General features: G+C 38.8%; 1 protein-coding gene across 5 annotated transcripts in view; it reads right to left on the minus strand.

Moving 5' to 3' along the window:
* PAN3 (poly(A) specific ribonuclease subunit PAN3) overlaps positions 1–16,624 on the minus strand; it is a 173,093-nt gene that overhangs the window by 125,348 nt on the left and 31,121 nt on the right. For 4 of the 5 annotated variants that reach the window (XR_010319105.1, XM_064275300.1, XM_064275299.1 and 1 more), the window contains exon 2: positions 1,110–1,231. Coding sequence is in view for 4 of the 5 variants with exons in the window: in XM_064275300.1 (XP_064131370.1) it covers positions 1,110–1,231 (122 nt within the window). In the remaining variant the exon portion in view is untranslated. Of the gene's footprint in view, positions 1–170; positions 296–1,109; positions 1,232–16,624 lie in introns of those variants that run through there. The other variant, XM_023553153.2, reaches the window with a different exon arrangement.

Raw genomic sequence — 16,624 nt, forward strand, 5'->3', positions numbered from 1 at the left:
GTTTGGAGTTTTTTGGGGTTTTATTATAATTATGCAGGAGAAAGATGTAGCAATCTGCTTCCATAAAGACTGCGGCCTTGGAAACCCTATGGGACACTTCTACTCTGTTCTGTGGGGTTGCTATGAGTCAAAATGGACAGGACGGCAATGGGTTTGGTTTTTGGTTTTACCGTAATTATAGAGAAAGCCATCCAAAGTAGTGCATCACAGAAACAAGAAAGGACAATATATCATCTGTATTATGACGGCAGTTTTCCAATTAACAACAGTGGAATATTTTCCAATTTTATTGCAATTCTACAAAGTTCTGCCTTTCCAATCTAAAAAAAAAAAAAAACAATGCAAACAAAAATGCCTCAGCAGCGCACGCAGTCATGTAACAAAGCAAAGCAAAGCAAGTTGGTAAAAAGAACAAAGCAGGTGAAATAAACAACTCAAAGACATACACTAATGTAAAAGGTCCCTCAAATATTGTGGCTTTAAATTTAGGGGCAATGAAAATAAAAATCTTCTGGACTAGAACTTAAGAAAGAAATAGACAGTAAGGTAGTGCCATCGAGTAGTGGAAATTAAAATTTTAAGCCAAATAAAACAAAACCAGCAACATGCTTTTATATGTAAAGGCTAATGCTGAAACAGCACACAGGGCACTAGTCACCTGCAGTGGTAAGTAGCTGCCCCTAGGAAGGTTAACTGAGAACAGGGTCAACAGGGTCAGAGACGGAAGGAGATTCACTCTTCACCATATACCCTTCTGTAACTGTTAACTTTTATAACATATGTATGCATTATCTACTGAAAAAGTAAATTAAAAACTTCTATAATCGCTACTAAGTTTAAGTAATATACACGCAAAACATACAGAGGAGTGGCATTAGTACAGCCCCTCTACACTCTCTGCTGCCAACCCACCCCAATCTCCATCCTTGAAAGCTCTCATTGACTCCAACTCTACAGGACACGGCTCACCTATAGCCTGTCTACCTCAACAACTCCTAAAATTCTGCTTCCTGCTCAACAAATTCGGGAATAAATCAAGACCCTACATGTCCTGTGCCCCAGGAATAAACCTCACTATTTAGTGAAATATAAATTCATATTAATAATACCTGCATCAAAGGATATTTTGTTTCTACGGGGCTTCCAAACCCATTGACTCCAATAAAGCTGGTGCTGAAATAGGAATCCGTGAGACCAGTATCAGCTAAAGCACCTCCATCTATGCCAGGAACTGAAAGAACAGGAAAAGTCAAGTATTCAATATTAGTTAAGAAGACAAAACATTCAATCTCTGTGTTCGTAAATAACTTTTAAAGTCTCATATCTTTGTCATAGTTATTTATAATTACCTGTTCGTAAACAAAAGGCAGCATCAAAAAAAAAAAAGGTTAACTCTAAAAACATGTTAAACAGTGCTCAAGTTGACTAATTTTTTCCCACAGAGGTAGTAATTTATTTTCTATTACTTGCTTAGCAGCCACAAAAACAACATGAAGAAACCACACTTGTATTTCCAGTTTCCTCAACAAGTTTTTCTCCTTTAACTGAGCAGAACGGCAGTAGAATATAAACCACTGCAACGTCTGCTGTGAATCTTCATAAGGTAACAGGCAAGCTTCTCAGGACTGTTTCTCATAAAACATCTCACAAAAGAGACCGGTTGTCTCACGCTAACTCATAACTCAGGAAAAACAATTCTGCAGAGTTAGCAAGACGATGTAGTTCAGGAGCACTGAGAGCTCTGCATTGATTTTAAGGGAAGATAATAGAAGGACTGTAACTAACATGGCAGTACATCATATCAACAAAGTATTGGGCAATGTGTTTATTTTTATTTTTAATATTGTATTTTTGGTGAAAGTTTTACACAGCAAGTTAGGAGGTTCCCATTCAACCATTTTCACACAAATTGACCAAAGACATTAGTTACATTTTTCACATTTTGTCAACACTCTTTTTGCATTCCGTTTGTTTCATTTCCATCCAGTGCTCCAGTTTCCCTACCCCGTTATCTTCTCATCTTTGTGTTACAGTAAATGTCAACATTTTGCACTTGTACAGATGGTTTTTTAGCAAAGCACTGATCTAATGGGTAATATCCCCTTTATTTTTATGTGTCACTCTGCCTTTCTGCTAAAAGATGACCTCAGGGGATAGTTTTGGCTGAAGGTTTAACTGAAGATTTAAAGAGTGTCTCAGGGCAATAGTCTCAGGGAATTCTCTGGTCTCAGGTGGTCCAGTTAGCCTGCTGTCTTCAATGGACGTATGTGTCTACCCACACAGCTGTATTTACACGTACATACAGATACTTCTACCTGTTCTCACATATGTATACACCTGTACCTACCTGACTCATCCAGAAACCCTGGTGGCATAGTGGTTAGAAGCTATGTCTTCTGCTAACCAAAAGGTCAGCTACTATAGAGTCGCTACGAGCCAGAATCAACTTGACTGCAATGGGTTTGGGTTTTTTTGTTTGGTACCTACCCGTACACATGTTTGCCCATACCCATCCATATGTGATTCTAGACTATTTGGTCTTTGTTGGAGTTGCTGCCATCTTACGTATGCCAAATTCTTTAACACAGTCATCTCTTTGTCATGAGCACTTCTCAGCAACATCATTTACTTTGGTCATGCTGTGCTCACTATACCCACACCTGGTGTCACTTTTCCCATCACCAAGAGTAACAAGTATCTATGGTCTAAAGTATGCTGCCCCTTCCACCCCCTGGTAACCACCAATGAACACTGCTCTCTTTATATTGGTCTATTCTTGTCTTCTTATAAAAGGATCATGCAAAATTTGTCCTATGTGCTTGACTTATTTTATTTAGCATTATGCCCTCCAGGTCCATCCAGGCTATAGTGTTTTGCAGACTCATCATTGTTCTTTATGGTTGCACAGTACTCCATTAAATGTATGTACCACATTTTGCCTATCCATCCGCTGATGGGCACACTTCAGTTGTTTCCACTTTTTCTGCTATTGTGAATAAAGCTCTAATGAACATAGGTGTGCATATATCCGTTTGTGTCATTACTTTCAGGTCTCTAGGGTATATGCCCAGGAGTGGGATTGTTGGATCATAGGATAGTTCTATTTCTAGTTACTTGAGGAAGTACCATACCATTTTCCATACTAGTTGTACCATTTCATGGTCCCAAAAGGAATGGATAAGGGTTCCAATCTCCCCATAGCCCCACGAACATTTGTTGTTGTCTGTTTTGTTTTTTAATCAGTACTATTTGAGCTGAGGTGAGATGGGCATCTCATTAGAGAGATTTGCAGCTCTCTAAAGGATAATAATCGTGAGCATCTTTTCACGTGTATGTTCGCTGCTTGGATGTCCTCTTTGGTGAAGGTTTGGGCAATGTGTTTTAGATGTTACTTCCTGGCAAGTACTTGGCATGCAGCTCTCTTTTAAACTTCTAGTTTAAAAATACAAAGCCTTTTACTTTACAAATCAACTGAGCTGCAAATAAGATTGTCCTCCTCTGCCCATTTACAATAGCATCTAAAAGAATAAAATATCTAGGAATAAATTTAACCAGACTTGTACACTGAAAACTATAAAACACTGCTGAAGAAATGAAAGGGCTAAATAATTAGACATGCCATGTTCACGGACTAGACGACTTAATGTTGTTAAGACTGCAGTACTACACAAAGCAACGACAGATTTAATGCACTCTCCATCAAAATTGCAACTGCATTTTACAGAGATGGAAAAGCCAACCCTTAAATTGATATGGAATTGCAAGAGGTCCTGAACAGACGAAACAATCTTGAAAAAGAAGACAAAGCAGGAGGTCCCACACTTCCCCATTTCAAAATGTACTATAAAGCTACAGTAATCAAAGCAGTGTGGCACTGGTATAAGTACAGACACATAGAACAAGGGAACAGAATTGAGAGCCCAGAAATAACCCGTACGTCTACAGTCAACTGATGTTCAACAAGGGTGCCACGTCTATTCACGTGCAACCTAGTCTCCTCAGCAAATGATGCTGCAGCAACTGCACCGTCTCATGCAAAAGAATGAAGTTGGATTCACACCTCACACCATCTATAAAAATTCACTCCAAATGAAGCAATGACCTAAAATAAGAACCAAAATCATAAAACTCTTCTAAGAAAACATAGCAGTAAGGCTTCAAGACCTTGCTTTTGACAATAGATTCTTAGCTATAATAATAAAAGCACAAGCAACAAAAGAAAAAACAGATTAAATTGGACTTCATTAAAATTAAAAACTTTTGTGCACTGAAGCACTATCAGCAAAGTAAAGAGACACCATACAGAATGGGAAAAACTAATTGAGAACCATGTATGTGATAAGAGTTTACTATCCAGAATATATAAAGAACTCCTACAACAGAACAACAAAAAGACAACCCCCATTTTTAAAATGGCCAAAGGCCTTAAAACACATTTATCCAAAGCTATGAAATGGCCAACAAGCACATGAAACAATAGTAAACATCATTAGTCATCAGGAAAACACAAAATAAAACCACAATGAGATACCACTGCACGCCCACTGACCAAACCAGACCAGGCCAACTGCCATGGAGTCAATTCCAACTCATGGCGACCCTATGTGTCAGGGAACTGTGCTCCATAGGGTTTCACTGGCAGCTATTATCATACTACTATCATCATAAAGGAGACACTTACTATTATCATAAAGGAGTCCCTGGATGGCATAAACAGTTAAGCACTCAACTACTAACTGTAAAAGTGGGCAGTTCGAACCCACCCAGAGATGCCTTAGAAGAAAGGCCTGGCAATCTACTTCCAAAAGGTCACAGTCTTGAAAACCCTATGGAGCACAGTTCTACTTTGAAATACACAGGGTTACCATGAATCAGAATTAACTTGATGGCAACTGGTTTTGGCTTTTTTGTTTTTTGCTTTTAATATGAGAAAAAGGTCCCCTCTGGTGCAAACAGTCTGCACTTGACTACTAACCTAAAAGCTGGCAGTTCATGGCCTAACCAAGTTGACACATATTTTTGAGGGATATGATTCAATCCATGACATACATATTTTACCACAATAAATTTTCTAAAAAAAATTTTTTTAAAAGATTGTCCCCTTCTGGTCAATCACTAAGAACCACCCTACCCCAACTAGAAGCAAACTACAAAAGTGCTAACGGATGCAGGATCTACTTGGAAAGCAAACTGAGGTAATTTTTATTTTCTTCTTTTTTTTTTTTAAACTTATTTCCCCAAGTGACCACAATGAAAATACATTACTTCTGTAATTAGATGAAAATTATTTTTAATGGTCCAAATATTTTTCAAATTACTACACTTGAGATGTGGCTGAAGAAAATAATCAAAAGCAAACAAAAATTTATATCCTAGGATATTCATTAGAGTATTACTTTAATAACAAGAAATTAGAAACTATGTGAAATACCCAACAGAAGAACGACTATGAAAATCCCAAAATATCTATACGAAAAACTTCTATTAACAATAAAAAATCATGCTAATTAACATCTAGGATTTTTTAAAAAATACCCCAGCAAAGCAAAACAAAAACTAAAGACAAACCAAATAAGACTGACAAAACGTTGACCGTTGTTGAAACTGGGTGACAGGTCTAAGGAATTACTATACTATCCTCTCTACTTTCATGAAAGTTAACATTTTTCTACAATAAAAGGATATAGAAAATGACTAGGAAGGCTAAATAATGCTTTGTGTTACAATCATTGCCAGTGTGAAGTGAAAGGGGAACACAATTTTATTTCTAGTGTCATACAGTACCAAAATAGGAGCTTTGGTGGTGCAGTGGTTAAGCACCCGGCTGCTAACCAAAAGGTCAGTGGTTTAAATCCACCAGTTGCTCCGCAGGAGAAATGTGTGGCAGTCTGCCTCAGTAAAGATTTACAGCCTTGGATCCCACTTTGATGAGTGGTCTCTCGGGTCTTAAAAGCTTGCAAGCAGCCATCTAAGATGCATCAATTGGTCCCAACTCACTTGGAGAAAAGAAGAATTATTGAGGAACATCAAAGACATGAGAAAAACATTAACCCAAGAAATGAAAGGACCACATAAACCAGAGACTTCACCAGCCAAAGGCTCCCTCCATCAGCCAGAGATCAGAAGGACTAGATGGTGCCCAGCTACCACCAATGACCACCCTGATAGGGAACACAACAGAGAGTTCCTGCAGGAGCGGGAGAAAAGTGTGGAGCAGAACTTAAATTTACGTAAAAAGGCCAGACTGAATGGTCTAAGACTAGGGGAACCGCCGAAACCACGGCCCCTGGATGCTCTGTTAACCTAGAACTAAAACCATTCCCAAAGCCTGCTCTTCAGACAAATACTAGACTGGACTACAAAATAATACTCATGAAGAGTATGCTTCTTAGTTCAAGCAGATACACAAGACCAAATGGGTGGCTCCTGTCTGGAGGCAGGATGAGACTGCAGGAAGGGACAGGAGTTGGTCAGATGGACACAGGAAACCTGGGGTGGAAAGGGGGAGTGTGCTGTCACATTATAGGGATTGCAACCAGTGTCACATAACAATATGTGTACACATTTTTGTATCAAAAATTAACTTGAGCTATAAATTTTCACCTGAAGCACAATGAAAAAAAAAAATATATATATATATTTATAGCCTTGGAAGCCCTATGGGGCAGTTCTACTCTGTCCTGTAGGGTTGCTATGAGTCAGAATTCACTGGACAGCAATGGGTTATTTATAGAACCAAATTTTAACAATCTGACCCTATATGGTTGAAGGGAAAAGAGGTAAGTCTTTGTCCCTTCGATTTTTCTGTAATGTTGCTTATTTTCATAAAAATAATGATGGTGACAGAGAAATCCACAAGGGGAGAAGTTCCTCCATTCCATCAAAATCCTACGGCATCTACTCTTCACCTTCTCCTAATAAATTAGAATGATTAATTCAAAAGAGAGTACAGTTCTAGAGTCAAATTATTTTTTAATACAGCAGTTTTATTTCAAACCAATTTTCTCTCTTCTAGGACTATAATCGAACATGCCAGAATTCAGGTATCTATAATCAACGTCTTCTTACATTTTAAGCTCCTTGAAAGCAAGATCCATTGGATTAAATAAACACATAAGCACAATAAAATATCTATAAAACAAATGAATATTAATCTATTGTCAGAGGACAATAAAGCAATCATCTTATAAGCTTTGCATTTTTTAATATCTTATCATTAAGAAATAGAATTTGTCCTAATATAGAAGCAAATTTCTGTTAGTGAGTTTTACCAAACAAACTATATTAAAATTAGTTTACATTCCTTTAGGATACAGAACTTTTCGATAGAAGAAAATCTCCTGCTCCCTACCAGAGGAACTTCTGCCTGAACTTAACAAAAAAAGGGGGAATGGGGACTGCATCCAGTAACCAAGGTTTGTTTTTTTTTTATAACTAAACATTGTACACATACACTTAACACTTGAGTTTTTTTGTTTGGGGAAGTTATAGTTTCACAAGGACAGGAAGAGGAATTCACCCTTCCAGAGCAGTTAGGACAACAGCTAACCTGTAATACATTAAACCAAACCAAACCCACTGCCGTCAAGCCGATTCTGACTCATAGTGACTCTATACGACAGAGTAGAATTGCCCCATAGGGTTTCCAAGGAGCAGCTGGTGGATTCGAACTGCAGACCTTTTGGTTAGCAGCCAAACTCTTAACCACTGTGCCACCAGGAAGTCCATCCTATATAGGTAACAAGGCCATACATTTTTTTTTTTTAAGTTACTAAGAACAGACACATGTAATACCTTCCTTACGGGGATGTTCAAATAGGAAAGGCATGTAGGGTACTTTTAAGTTTAAATCCATTTAAGGGTAAGATACGTTAGTGACCTCAATTACCAAGAACAGATAATAAAGAAGTTTTCACTCCTTCGACCCTTTGTTTTTAAAATCCACTTAAGTAAACTTTATACCATCTCTATTGAATCATTTGCAATCCTCTTTAAGTAAGGCTCACTATTTCTCTGAAATCTCTGTTACCAACTCTACTGTAACTATTATAGCTCCATGGGGTAACAATCAATTGAACAATCACTGTGTAGATACGAATCTCACTTGGTTTGAACAACTGTCCAAGACTGATATTCTTTTTATTTTATGGTTAAGCAAACTGAGATTCAGAGAGATCTGAACCTCCCCAAAGCTACTAAGTGATAAACATACTCCACCATGCTAAACTGCCTTCCAATTTTTGAGAGAGTCAAGTATAAATCAAGAGGCTAAATTTCAAACCTTCAGTTTTGAACTGATCATGAGCCAATCAAACTTGGAACCAAAGTTTCAAACTTATAGCACCTAAAGAATCAGAACTTCTACATGTATCAGCAGTTACCCTGTGAGAATTACATATAACACACTGCCATCGAGTTGTGCCGAACTTACAGAGACCCTACAGGACAGAGTAGAGCTGCCCTACTGGGTTTCCAAAGAGCAGCTGGTAGATTTGAACTGCTGACATTTTCATTAACAGCTGAACTCTTAACCATTGTGCCACCAGGGCTCCACTGACACATAAAAGTATATAATAACCTATTGGAAAAAAAAAACAGCTCACAGATTAACTAAATAAATGTTCTCCATTGTCTTCAGTCTTATTCCCTGTTAATGAAATGAGTTTAATTCTCCAGAAACATCACACTAGTCACTATTAACCCAAAGGGCCTTCTGAGGTCAAGTAAATTCAGAAACAACAGAAAAAGAAAAGCAAATCCATTTCTTTACCGCAGGACTTCTCACAGCCTTGTGTATATAATGTGCACTGGGACTCTCCAGATGGGAGGCAGAGTATTCCCAAACTTACTTGTCTCGGGAGCCCTTTCTACATGGAGCATCTTGAGGGGCTAGAATTCCATGGAACACACTTGACAAAGTAGAGTGTCCAACTTAATTGTAACACTCAGTAGTTTTTCTCTGACAACAAGGACGTCACAGACAATAAGCTGTTGATGCTTACCCTAAGGGATGAAATCCAAACTTCTTCATCTGGCATTAGGAGACCCTCAACAATCTGTTCTGAACCTGTCATTATATTATCTCCTAAAAGCTACTGGGTCTCAGCTGTGCCATTTACTAGCCACAAAGTCCTGGGCAAGATGCTTGTAGCCATTACATCAACAATTGTGAAATGGGAATCACACCATCTACCCTGAAAAATTATGAAATATTATCTTAAAATTTCTTTTAAAAGTTTTAAGGAGTGGGAGGAAAGGAGAAAAAGGGAGTCATTGCTGAGGCGGCACCTGGTTTCTGCTAAGGGTGACAGAAAAATCTGGAAACAGTGATGATGGCTGCACAACGTGATGAACGTAATGTCACTGAATCGTTGAAATGGCCAATTTTTCCATATGTGTACACACATACTCACATATATATTTTTTAACCACAATGAGATACCACTTCACACCCACTAGGATGACTATAATCAAAAAGACAGATAATAAGAAACGGTGAGCATGTGGAGAAATGGGAACCCTCCAACAGTACCAATGGGAACGTACAATGGTGCAGCCGTTTTGGAAAACAGTCAGGGAGTTCCTCGAAAGGTTAAACATAGAGTTCCATTTAACCCAACAATTCCCTTCCTAGATATACACCCAACAGAAATGAAAACATATGCCCATACACACACACAAAGTTGTGATGGCTCCACAACTCTATACATTTACTAAAAGGCACTGAGCTGCACATTTATAATGGGTAAATTTTATCGTATATAAATTATGCTTCAATAAAGCTATTTTAAAAATCAGTGGAGAAAAGAGAGATTATTTAATTAGTGGCTTTAGGACAACTGAGTATTCATCTAGGGAAAAAATTTCAACAATTTAAAATTTCAACACACATAAATCTATCTCCATGTTCAAATGAAAAAGAAAAAACACTTGGAGGCAAGACAATGAATTCTAATCCTACTTCTGCCACTTACTATCTGAATGGCCTTGAGCAAATAATCCTCTAAATTTTATTTCTTCATCTGAAAAGGGAGACAATACCATTGCACTAACAGGGGATGGGAATTCAAAGGAAATAAGCTATGCAAAGTGTCCAGCATCCTGTATTACAGGTAACCATGTTGTTCTCAGGTGCCATCCAGTCACGTTCCTACCATATTGACCCTATGTGACACAGGAGAGCTGCACCACAGGGTTTTCTTGGCTGCACTTTTTACAGAAGCTGATCACTAAGTCTTCCTCCCGCAGAGCCACTGGATGCGTTTGAACTGCCAACCTTTTGGTTAACAGCCCAGCACTTAGCCAGGACTCCTAAGGGCATCACAAATGGTGTTTCTTCTCCTCCCATCTCTAGAAACTATTCCCAATTACTCCAAGCTGTTACAACCTCCATCTCTTAAGATAATGTTTATATCATTCATTTGAGGATGGAAAGGACTTTATTTTGACCTTTTATGACTGTCTTCAACTATTTAAATCTTTAAATTTTTATATTTTTCTCTACTAACTACCCACCTAAGCTAACTGCAAACTGAAAATAGGTCCCATGACTTGTATTTTTTGGTATTCTCTAATCTTTTAGCACCTTTGTATAAACATTTATTTATAATGAAGCCCTTTTTTTAGAAATAGGTATTTTTTAAAGTTGGTAAAAGATGTAATAGAGTCATTATAACAAAAATAAAAGATTGTTGTTGGTGTTGTTGTTAGGTGTCGTCCAGTAGGTTCTGACTCATAATGACCCTATGCACAACAGAACAAAACACTGCCCGGTCCTGGGCCATTCTAACAATCGTTATGCTTGAGCTCATCATTGCAGTCACTGTGTCAATCCACCACGTTGAGGGTCTTCCTCTTTTCCGCTGACCCTGTACTTTGCCAAGCATGATATCCTTCTCCAGGGACTGATCCCTCCTGACAACACGTCCAAAGTATGTAAGACACAGTCTTGCCAAGGAGCATTCTGGTTGTACTTCTTCTAAGACAGATTTGTCTCTTCTTTTGGCAGTCCATGGTATATTCAATATTCTTCACCAACACCACAATTCAAAGGCGTCAACTCTTCTTCAGTCTCCCTTAGCCATTGTCCAGCTTTCACATGCATATGATGTGACTGAAAATACTATGGCTTGGGTCAGGCGCACCTTAGTCTTTAGGGTGACATCTTTGCTCTTCAACACTTTGAAGAGGTCTTTTGTAGCACATCTGCCCAATGCAATGCGTCTTTTGATTTCTTGGCTGCTGCTTCCATGGCTGTTGATTGTGGATCCAAGTAAAATGAAGTCCTTGACAACTTCAGTCTTTTCTCTGTTTATCATGATGTTGCTCCTTGGTTCAGTTGTGAGGATTTTTGTTTTTTTTATGTTGAGGTGCAGTCCATGCTGAAGGCTATGGTTTTTGATCTTCATTAGTAAGTGCTTCAAGTCCTCTTCACTTGCAGCAAGCAAGGCTGTGTCATCTGCATAACCCAGGTCGTTAATGAGTCTTCCTCCAATCCTGATGCCCCGTTCTTCTTCATATAGTCCAGCTTCTCGGGTTATTTACTCAGCATACTGATTGAATAGCTATGGTGAAAGAATACAACCCTGACGCACACCTTTCCTGACTTTAAACCAATCAGTATCCCTCTTGTTCTGTTCAAACAACTGCCTCTTGATCTACGTAAAGGTTCCTCATGAGCACAATTAAGTGGTCTGGAATTCCCATTCTTTGCAATGTTATCCATAATTTGTTACGATCTGCACAGTCAAATACCTTTGCATAGTCAATAAAACACAGGTAAACACCCTTCCGCTATTCTCTGCTTTCAGCCAGGATCCGTCTGACATCAGTAATGATATCCCTGGTTCCACGTCCTCTTCTGAAACCCGCCTGAATTTCTGGCAGTTCCGTGTTGATATACTGCTGCAGCTGTTTCTGAATCATCTTCAGCAATTTTTAAGGTTGGTAGAAGATATAATAGAGTCATTATAACAAAAATAGCACTGGGTTTTCTGGGTTTTATAACAAAAATAAAAGATTAAAGAGTACTTATTAAACCAAAAACACAGGCTAACGCAAAAGACCACAGCTGAACATTAAAATCCGGGGCTCCAAAATCGACGAGTTAAACACAAGGAATATGTAAGCTTAAAAATGCTCATTTAATGATTAAGATGGCCAAAAAAAAAAAAGGCAAGAGAAAGGAAGAAAAGAAACTATAAGTGGCATACAGACTTGCCTGATGAAAAGGAAATCAGACATAAAATATTTCTATCATTAAAAAAAAATGCTCATCTAATAAAATAAATACCAGTCTGTTAGAGCAAAACCCTTCCTTCCTAGTACTAAACTTTTCAGAGAAATTATTACAAAGATTCAGTGTAGGGCACTGAACATCATAACATCCTCAAAACAGCTGAATAGAAGATTTCTAGGAACACTGTTTATATTCATTCTCAACAGATGTAGAGAACATAACATTAAATCACAACCTAATTACAGTCATTCCATAAAAAACCAACACTGTGGTTCAAGTATCTTTCCCGTGATCTCACTTCACCAATCTTTCCCACTTAAACTCTCAACCTTTTCCTTCAAACACTCGTTCCTGGACAGTCAAACTAACAGTAACAGCAACAGCGGCATCCCAATGCTCTCCTGCTCCCTCAGGGGTTCTCTGTTGTGTTCCCTGTCAGGGCAGTCATCAGTCGTAGCCAGGCACCATCTAGCTCTTCTGGTCTCAGGCTGATGGAGTCTTTGGTTTACGTGGTCCTTTCTGTCCCTTGGGCTCATAATTACCTTGTGTCTTTGGTGTTCTTCATTCTCCTTTTTTCCAGGTGGGTTCAGATCAATTGATGCATCTTAGATGGTCAGTTGCTAGCGTTTAAGACCCCAGATGCCACTCTCTAAAGTTGGATGCAGAATGTTATCTTAATAGATTTCATTACGCCAGTCGACCTAGATGTCCCCTGAAACCATGGTCCCCAAACCCCCGCCCCTGCTACACTGGCCTTCGAAGCATTTACTTTACTCAGGAGACTTTTTTACTTTTGGTTTAGTCCTGTATCGTGTGCCGTCTTTCCCTTCACCTAAAATACTTCTTAACCACTATCTAACTAGTGAAAACCCCTCTCCCTCCCTCCCCCCTCTCGTAACACCAAAGAATATTTTCTTCTTTGTTTAAACTATTTCTTGAGTTCTTATAATAGTGGTCTTATACAATATTTGTCGTTTTGAAACTGACTAATTTCACTCAGCATAACGCCTTCCAAATTCCTCCATATTATTAAGTGTTTCATGGATTCATCACTGTTCTTCATCGATGCGGAGTATTCCATTGTGTGAATATACCATAATTTATTTATCCATTCGTCCGTTGATGGGCACCTTAGTTGCTTCCATCTTTTTGCTATTGTAAACAGTGCTGCAATGAACATGTGTGTGCATATATCTGTTGGTGTAAACGCTCTTATTTCTCTAGGATATATTCCAAGGAGTGGGATTGCTGGATCGAATGTTAGTTCTATTTAAGTTTAGCAGCTGAAATCCTCCAGCCAATCCTTGGAAACCCTAAGGGGCAGTTCTACTCTGTCCTATAGTCCTATAGAGTCGATACACGTCAGAATGGACTGGAAGGCAATGGTTTTTTTTTTTTTTTGGGTACCTGAACCAAGTGGTTTTCTACCTCTACCCTTAGAAACCCAAATATCTACTACCGTTATCATTGTTTCAAAACACAGATCTTGTATCACTCATTATCATAGCCTAGAAAAAAAATTTTTTTTTTTTTTTAGAAGGGCCTTCACAATCTAGCAACAACCTATCATCTGGTATCACTCTCCATAAAATAGTCTATTCCCTCACAGTATCAGTAACTACACAAAACCATATACTTTCTTTCAAAACCTCTGTGTCTTTGTTCTCCTCTGCCTGGAATGCCATTCCTTTCTACTAGGCATACAGCTTGTGTTGTTCAAAAAACAAATATCATCTCTCATGAAATCTTCCGAAATCTCTCTGAACAGAGTTTGTTACACATTTTATATGTATTTCAAATTCCTTTCCTGTGCATTCATAAATAGCCAGGACGATGTATGATGCTTCTTCGTATTCCTCAATACCTGTATGCTATCTGGCACAGGCGTGTTCAAAATTAATGCCCAATAATTAAATTAAGCTCTCTAGTCAGTGCCCAGAGTTCACACATTACGTCATTTACTAAAGAGTTATCTGCATAAAATATCAGACCTCCAGAAAGAAAGGTAGCATTTTTGTTTAAAACGGCTAAGTCTATCGGGCATACTGGCCCTTATGGGAGTCATCACACCTTTGTACCAAAATGACCCATACCAATACCTATACCAAGTCCAAAAAAAAACAAAAAAAAATTCCTGAAATAGCAATTTTCGATGGATCAAGTGGCTTAACAAGTACCCCGCTGAGGCCTCACTATTCCACATTGGAGTATATACAGTACAATACACTTTCTGACCTGAAATTTTTAAATATATACACATTATCACTTGGTTTCCTCAACCAAAGATGATCAACAAGACTCTGGTAAAACACCTGATTTTTAGGAGTGCTGCAATACTAAATATTAAACCCCCACGTCTGTCAGTTTGTCGTACTGTGGGGGCTAGTGCATTGCTGTGATGCTGGAAGCTATGTCACCGGTATTCAGATACCAGCAGGGTCACCCATGGAGGTCAGGTTTCAGCTGGGCATCCAGACTAAGACAGACCAGGAAGAAGGACCTGGCAGTCTACTTCTGAAAAGCATTAGCCAGTGAAAACCTTATGAACAGCAGCGGAATACTGTCTGATATAGTGCTGGAAGATGAGCCCCCCAAGTTGGAAGGCACTCAAAAGAAGACTGGGGAGGAGCTGCCTCCTCAAAATAGAGTCGACCTTAATGACGTGGAAGGAGTAAAGCTTTCGGGACCTTCATTTGCTGATGTGGCATGACTCAAAATGAGAAGGAACAGCTGCAAACACCCATTAATAATCAGAACCTGGAATGTACGAAGTATGAATCTAGGAAAATTGGAAATCATCAAGAATGAAATAGAACACATAAACGTCGATATCCTAGGCATTAGTGAGCTGAAATGGATTGGTACTGGCCATTTTGAACAGGACAATCATATACTCTACTATGCTGGGAATGACAACTCGAAGAGGAATGGTGTTGCATTCATCGTCAAAAAGAAAGTTTCAAGATCTGTCCTGAAGTACAACGTTGTCAGTGATGGGATAATATCCATACGCCTACAAGGAAGACCAGTTAATATGACTATTACTCAAATTTACGCACCAACCACCAGGGCCGAAGATGAAGAAACAGAATATCTTTATCAGCTGCTGCAGTCTGAAATTGATCAAACATGCAATCAAGATGCATTGATAATTACTGGCGATGGGAATGTAAAAGTTGGAAACAAAGAAGAAGGATCAGTAGTTGGAAAATATGGCCCTGGTGATACAAGCAATGCCGGAGATCGGATGGTAGAATTTTGCAAGACCAATGACATCTTCGTTGCAAATACCTTCTTTCACCAACATAAACAGCGACTATACACATGGACCTCACCAGAGGGAACGCACAGAAATCAAACTGACTACATCTGTGGAAAGAGACGAAGGAAAAGCTCAATATCATCTGTCGGAACAAGGCCAGGCGCCGACTGTGGAACAGACCACCAAATGCTCATACACAAGTTCAAGTTGAAACTGAAGAAAATCAGAGCAAGTCCACGAGAGCCAAAATATGACCTTGAGTATATCCCACCTGAATTTAGAGACCATCTCAAGAATAGATTTGACGCATTGAACACTAGTGACCGAAGACCAGACGAGTTCTGGAATGACATCAAGGACATCATCCATGAAGAAAGCAAGAGGTCACTGAAGAGACACGAAAGAAAGGAAAGACCAAGATGGATGTCAGAGGAGACTCTGAAACTTGCTCTTGAGCGTTAAGCAGCTAAAGCAAAAGGAAGAATTGATGAAGTAAAAGAACTGAACAGAAGATTTCACAGGGCCTCTCGAGAAGACGAAGTAAAGTATTATAATGACATGTGCAAAGAGCTGGAGATGGAAAACGAAAAGGGAAGAACACCCTCAGCATTTCTCAAGATGAAAGAACTGAAGAAAAAATTCAAGCCTCGAGTTGCAACAGTGAAGGATTCCATGGGGAAAATATTAAATGATGCAGGAAGCATCAAAAGATGGAAGGAATACGCAGAGTCATTATACCAAAAAGAATTAGTCGATATTCAACCATTTCAAGAGGTGGCATATGATCAGGAACCGATGGTACTGAAGAAAGAAGTCCAAGCTGCTCTGAAGGCATTGGTGAAAAACAAGGCTCCAGGAATTGATGGAATATCAGTTGAGATGTTTCAACAAACAGATGCAGCACTGGAGGTGCTCACTCGTCTATGCCAAGAAACATAGAAGACAGCTTCCTTGCCAACTGACTGGAAGAGATCCATATTTATGCCTATTCCCAGGAAAAGTGATCCAACCGAATGTGGAAATTATAGAACAATATCATTAATATCACACTCAAGCAAAATTTTGCTGAAGATCATTCAAAAACAGCTGCAGCAGTATATCGACAGGGAACTGCCAGAAACTCA

This window comes from Loxodonta africana, chromosome 23, assembly GCF_030014295.1.
Source record: "Loxodonta africana isolate mLoxAfr1 chromosome 23, mLoxAfr1.hap2, whole genome shotgun sequence".
In the NCBI taxonomy this organism is placed as follows: domain Eukaryota; kingdom Metazoa; phylum Chordata; class Mammalia; order Proboscidea; family Elephantidae; genus Loxodonta; species Loxodonta africana.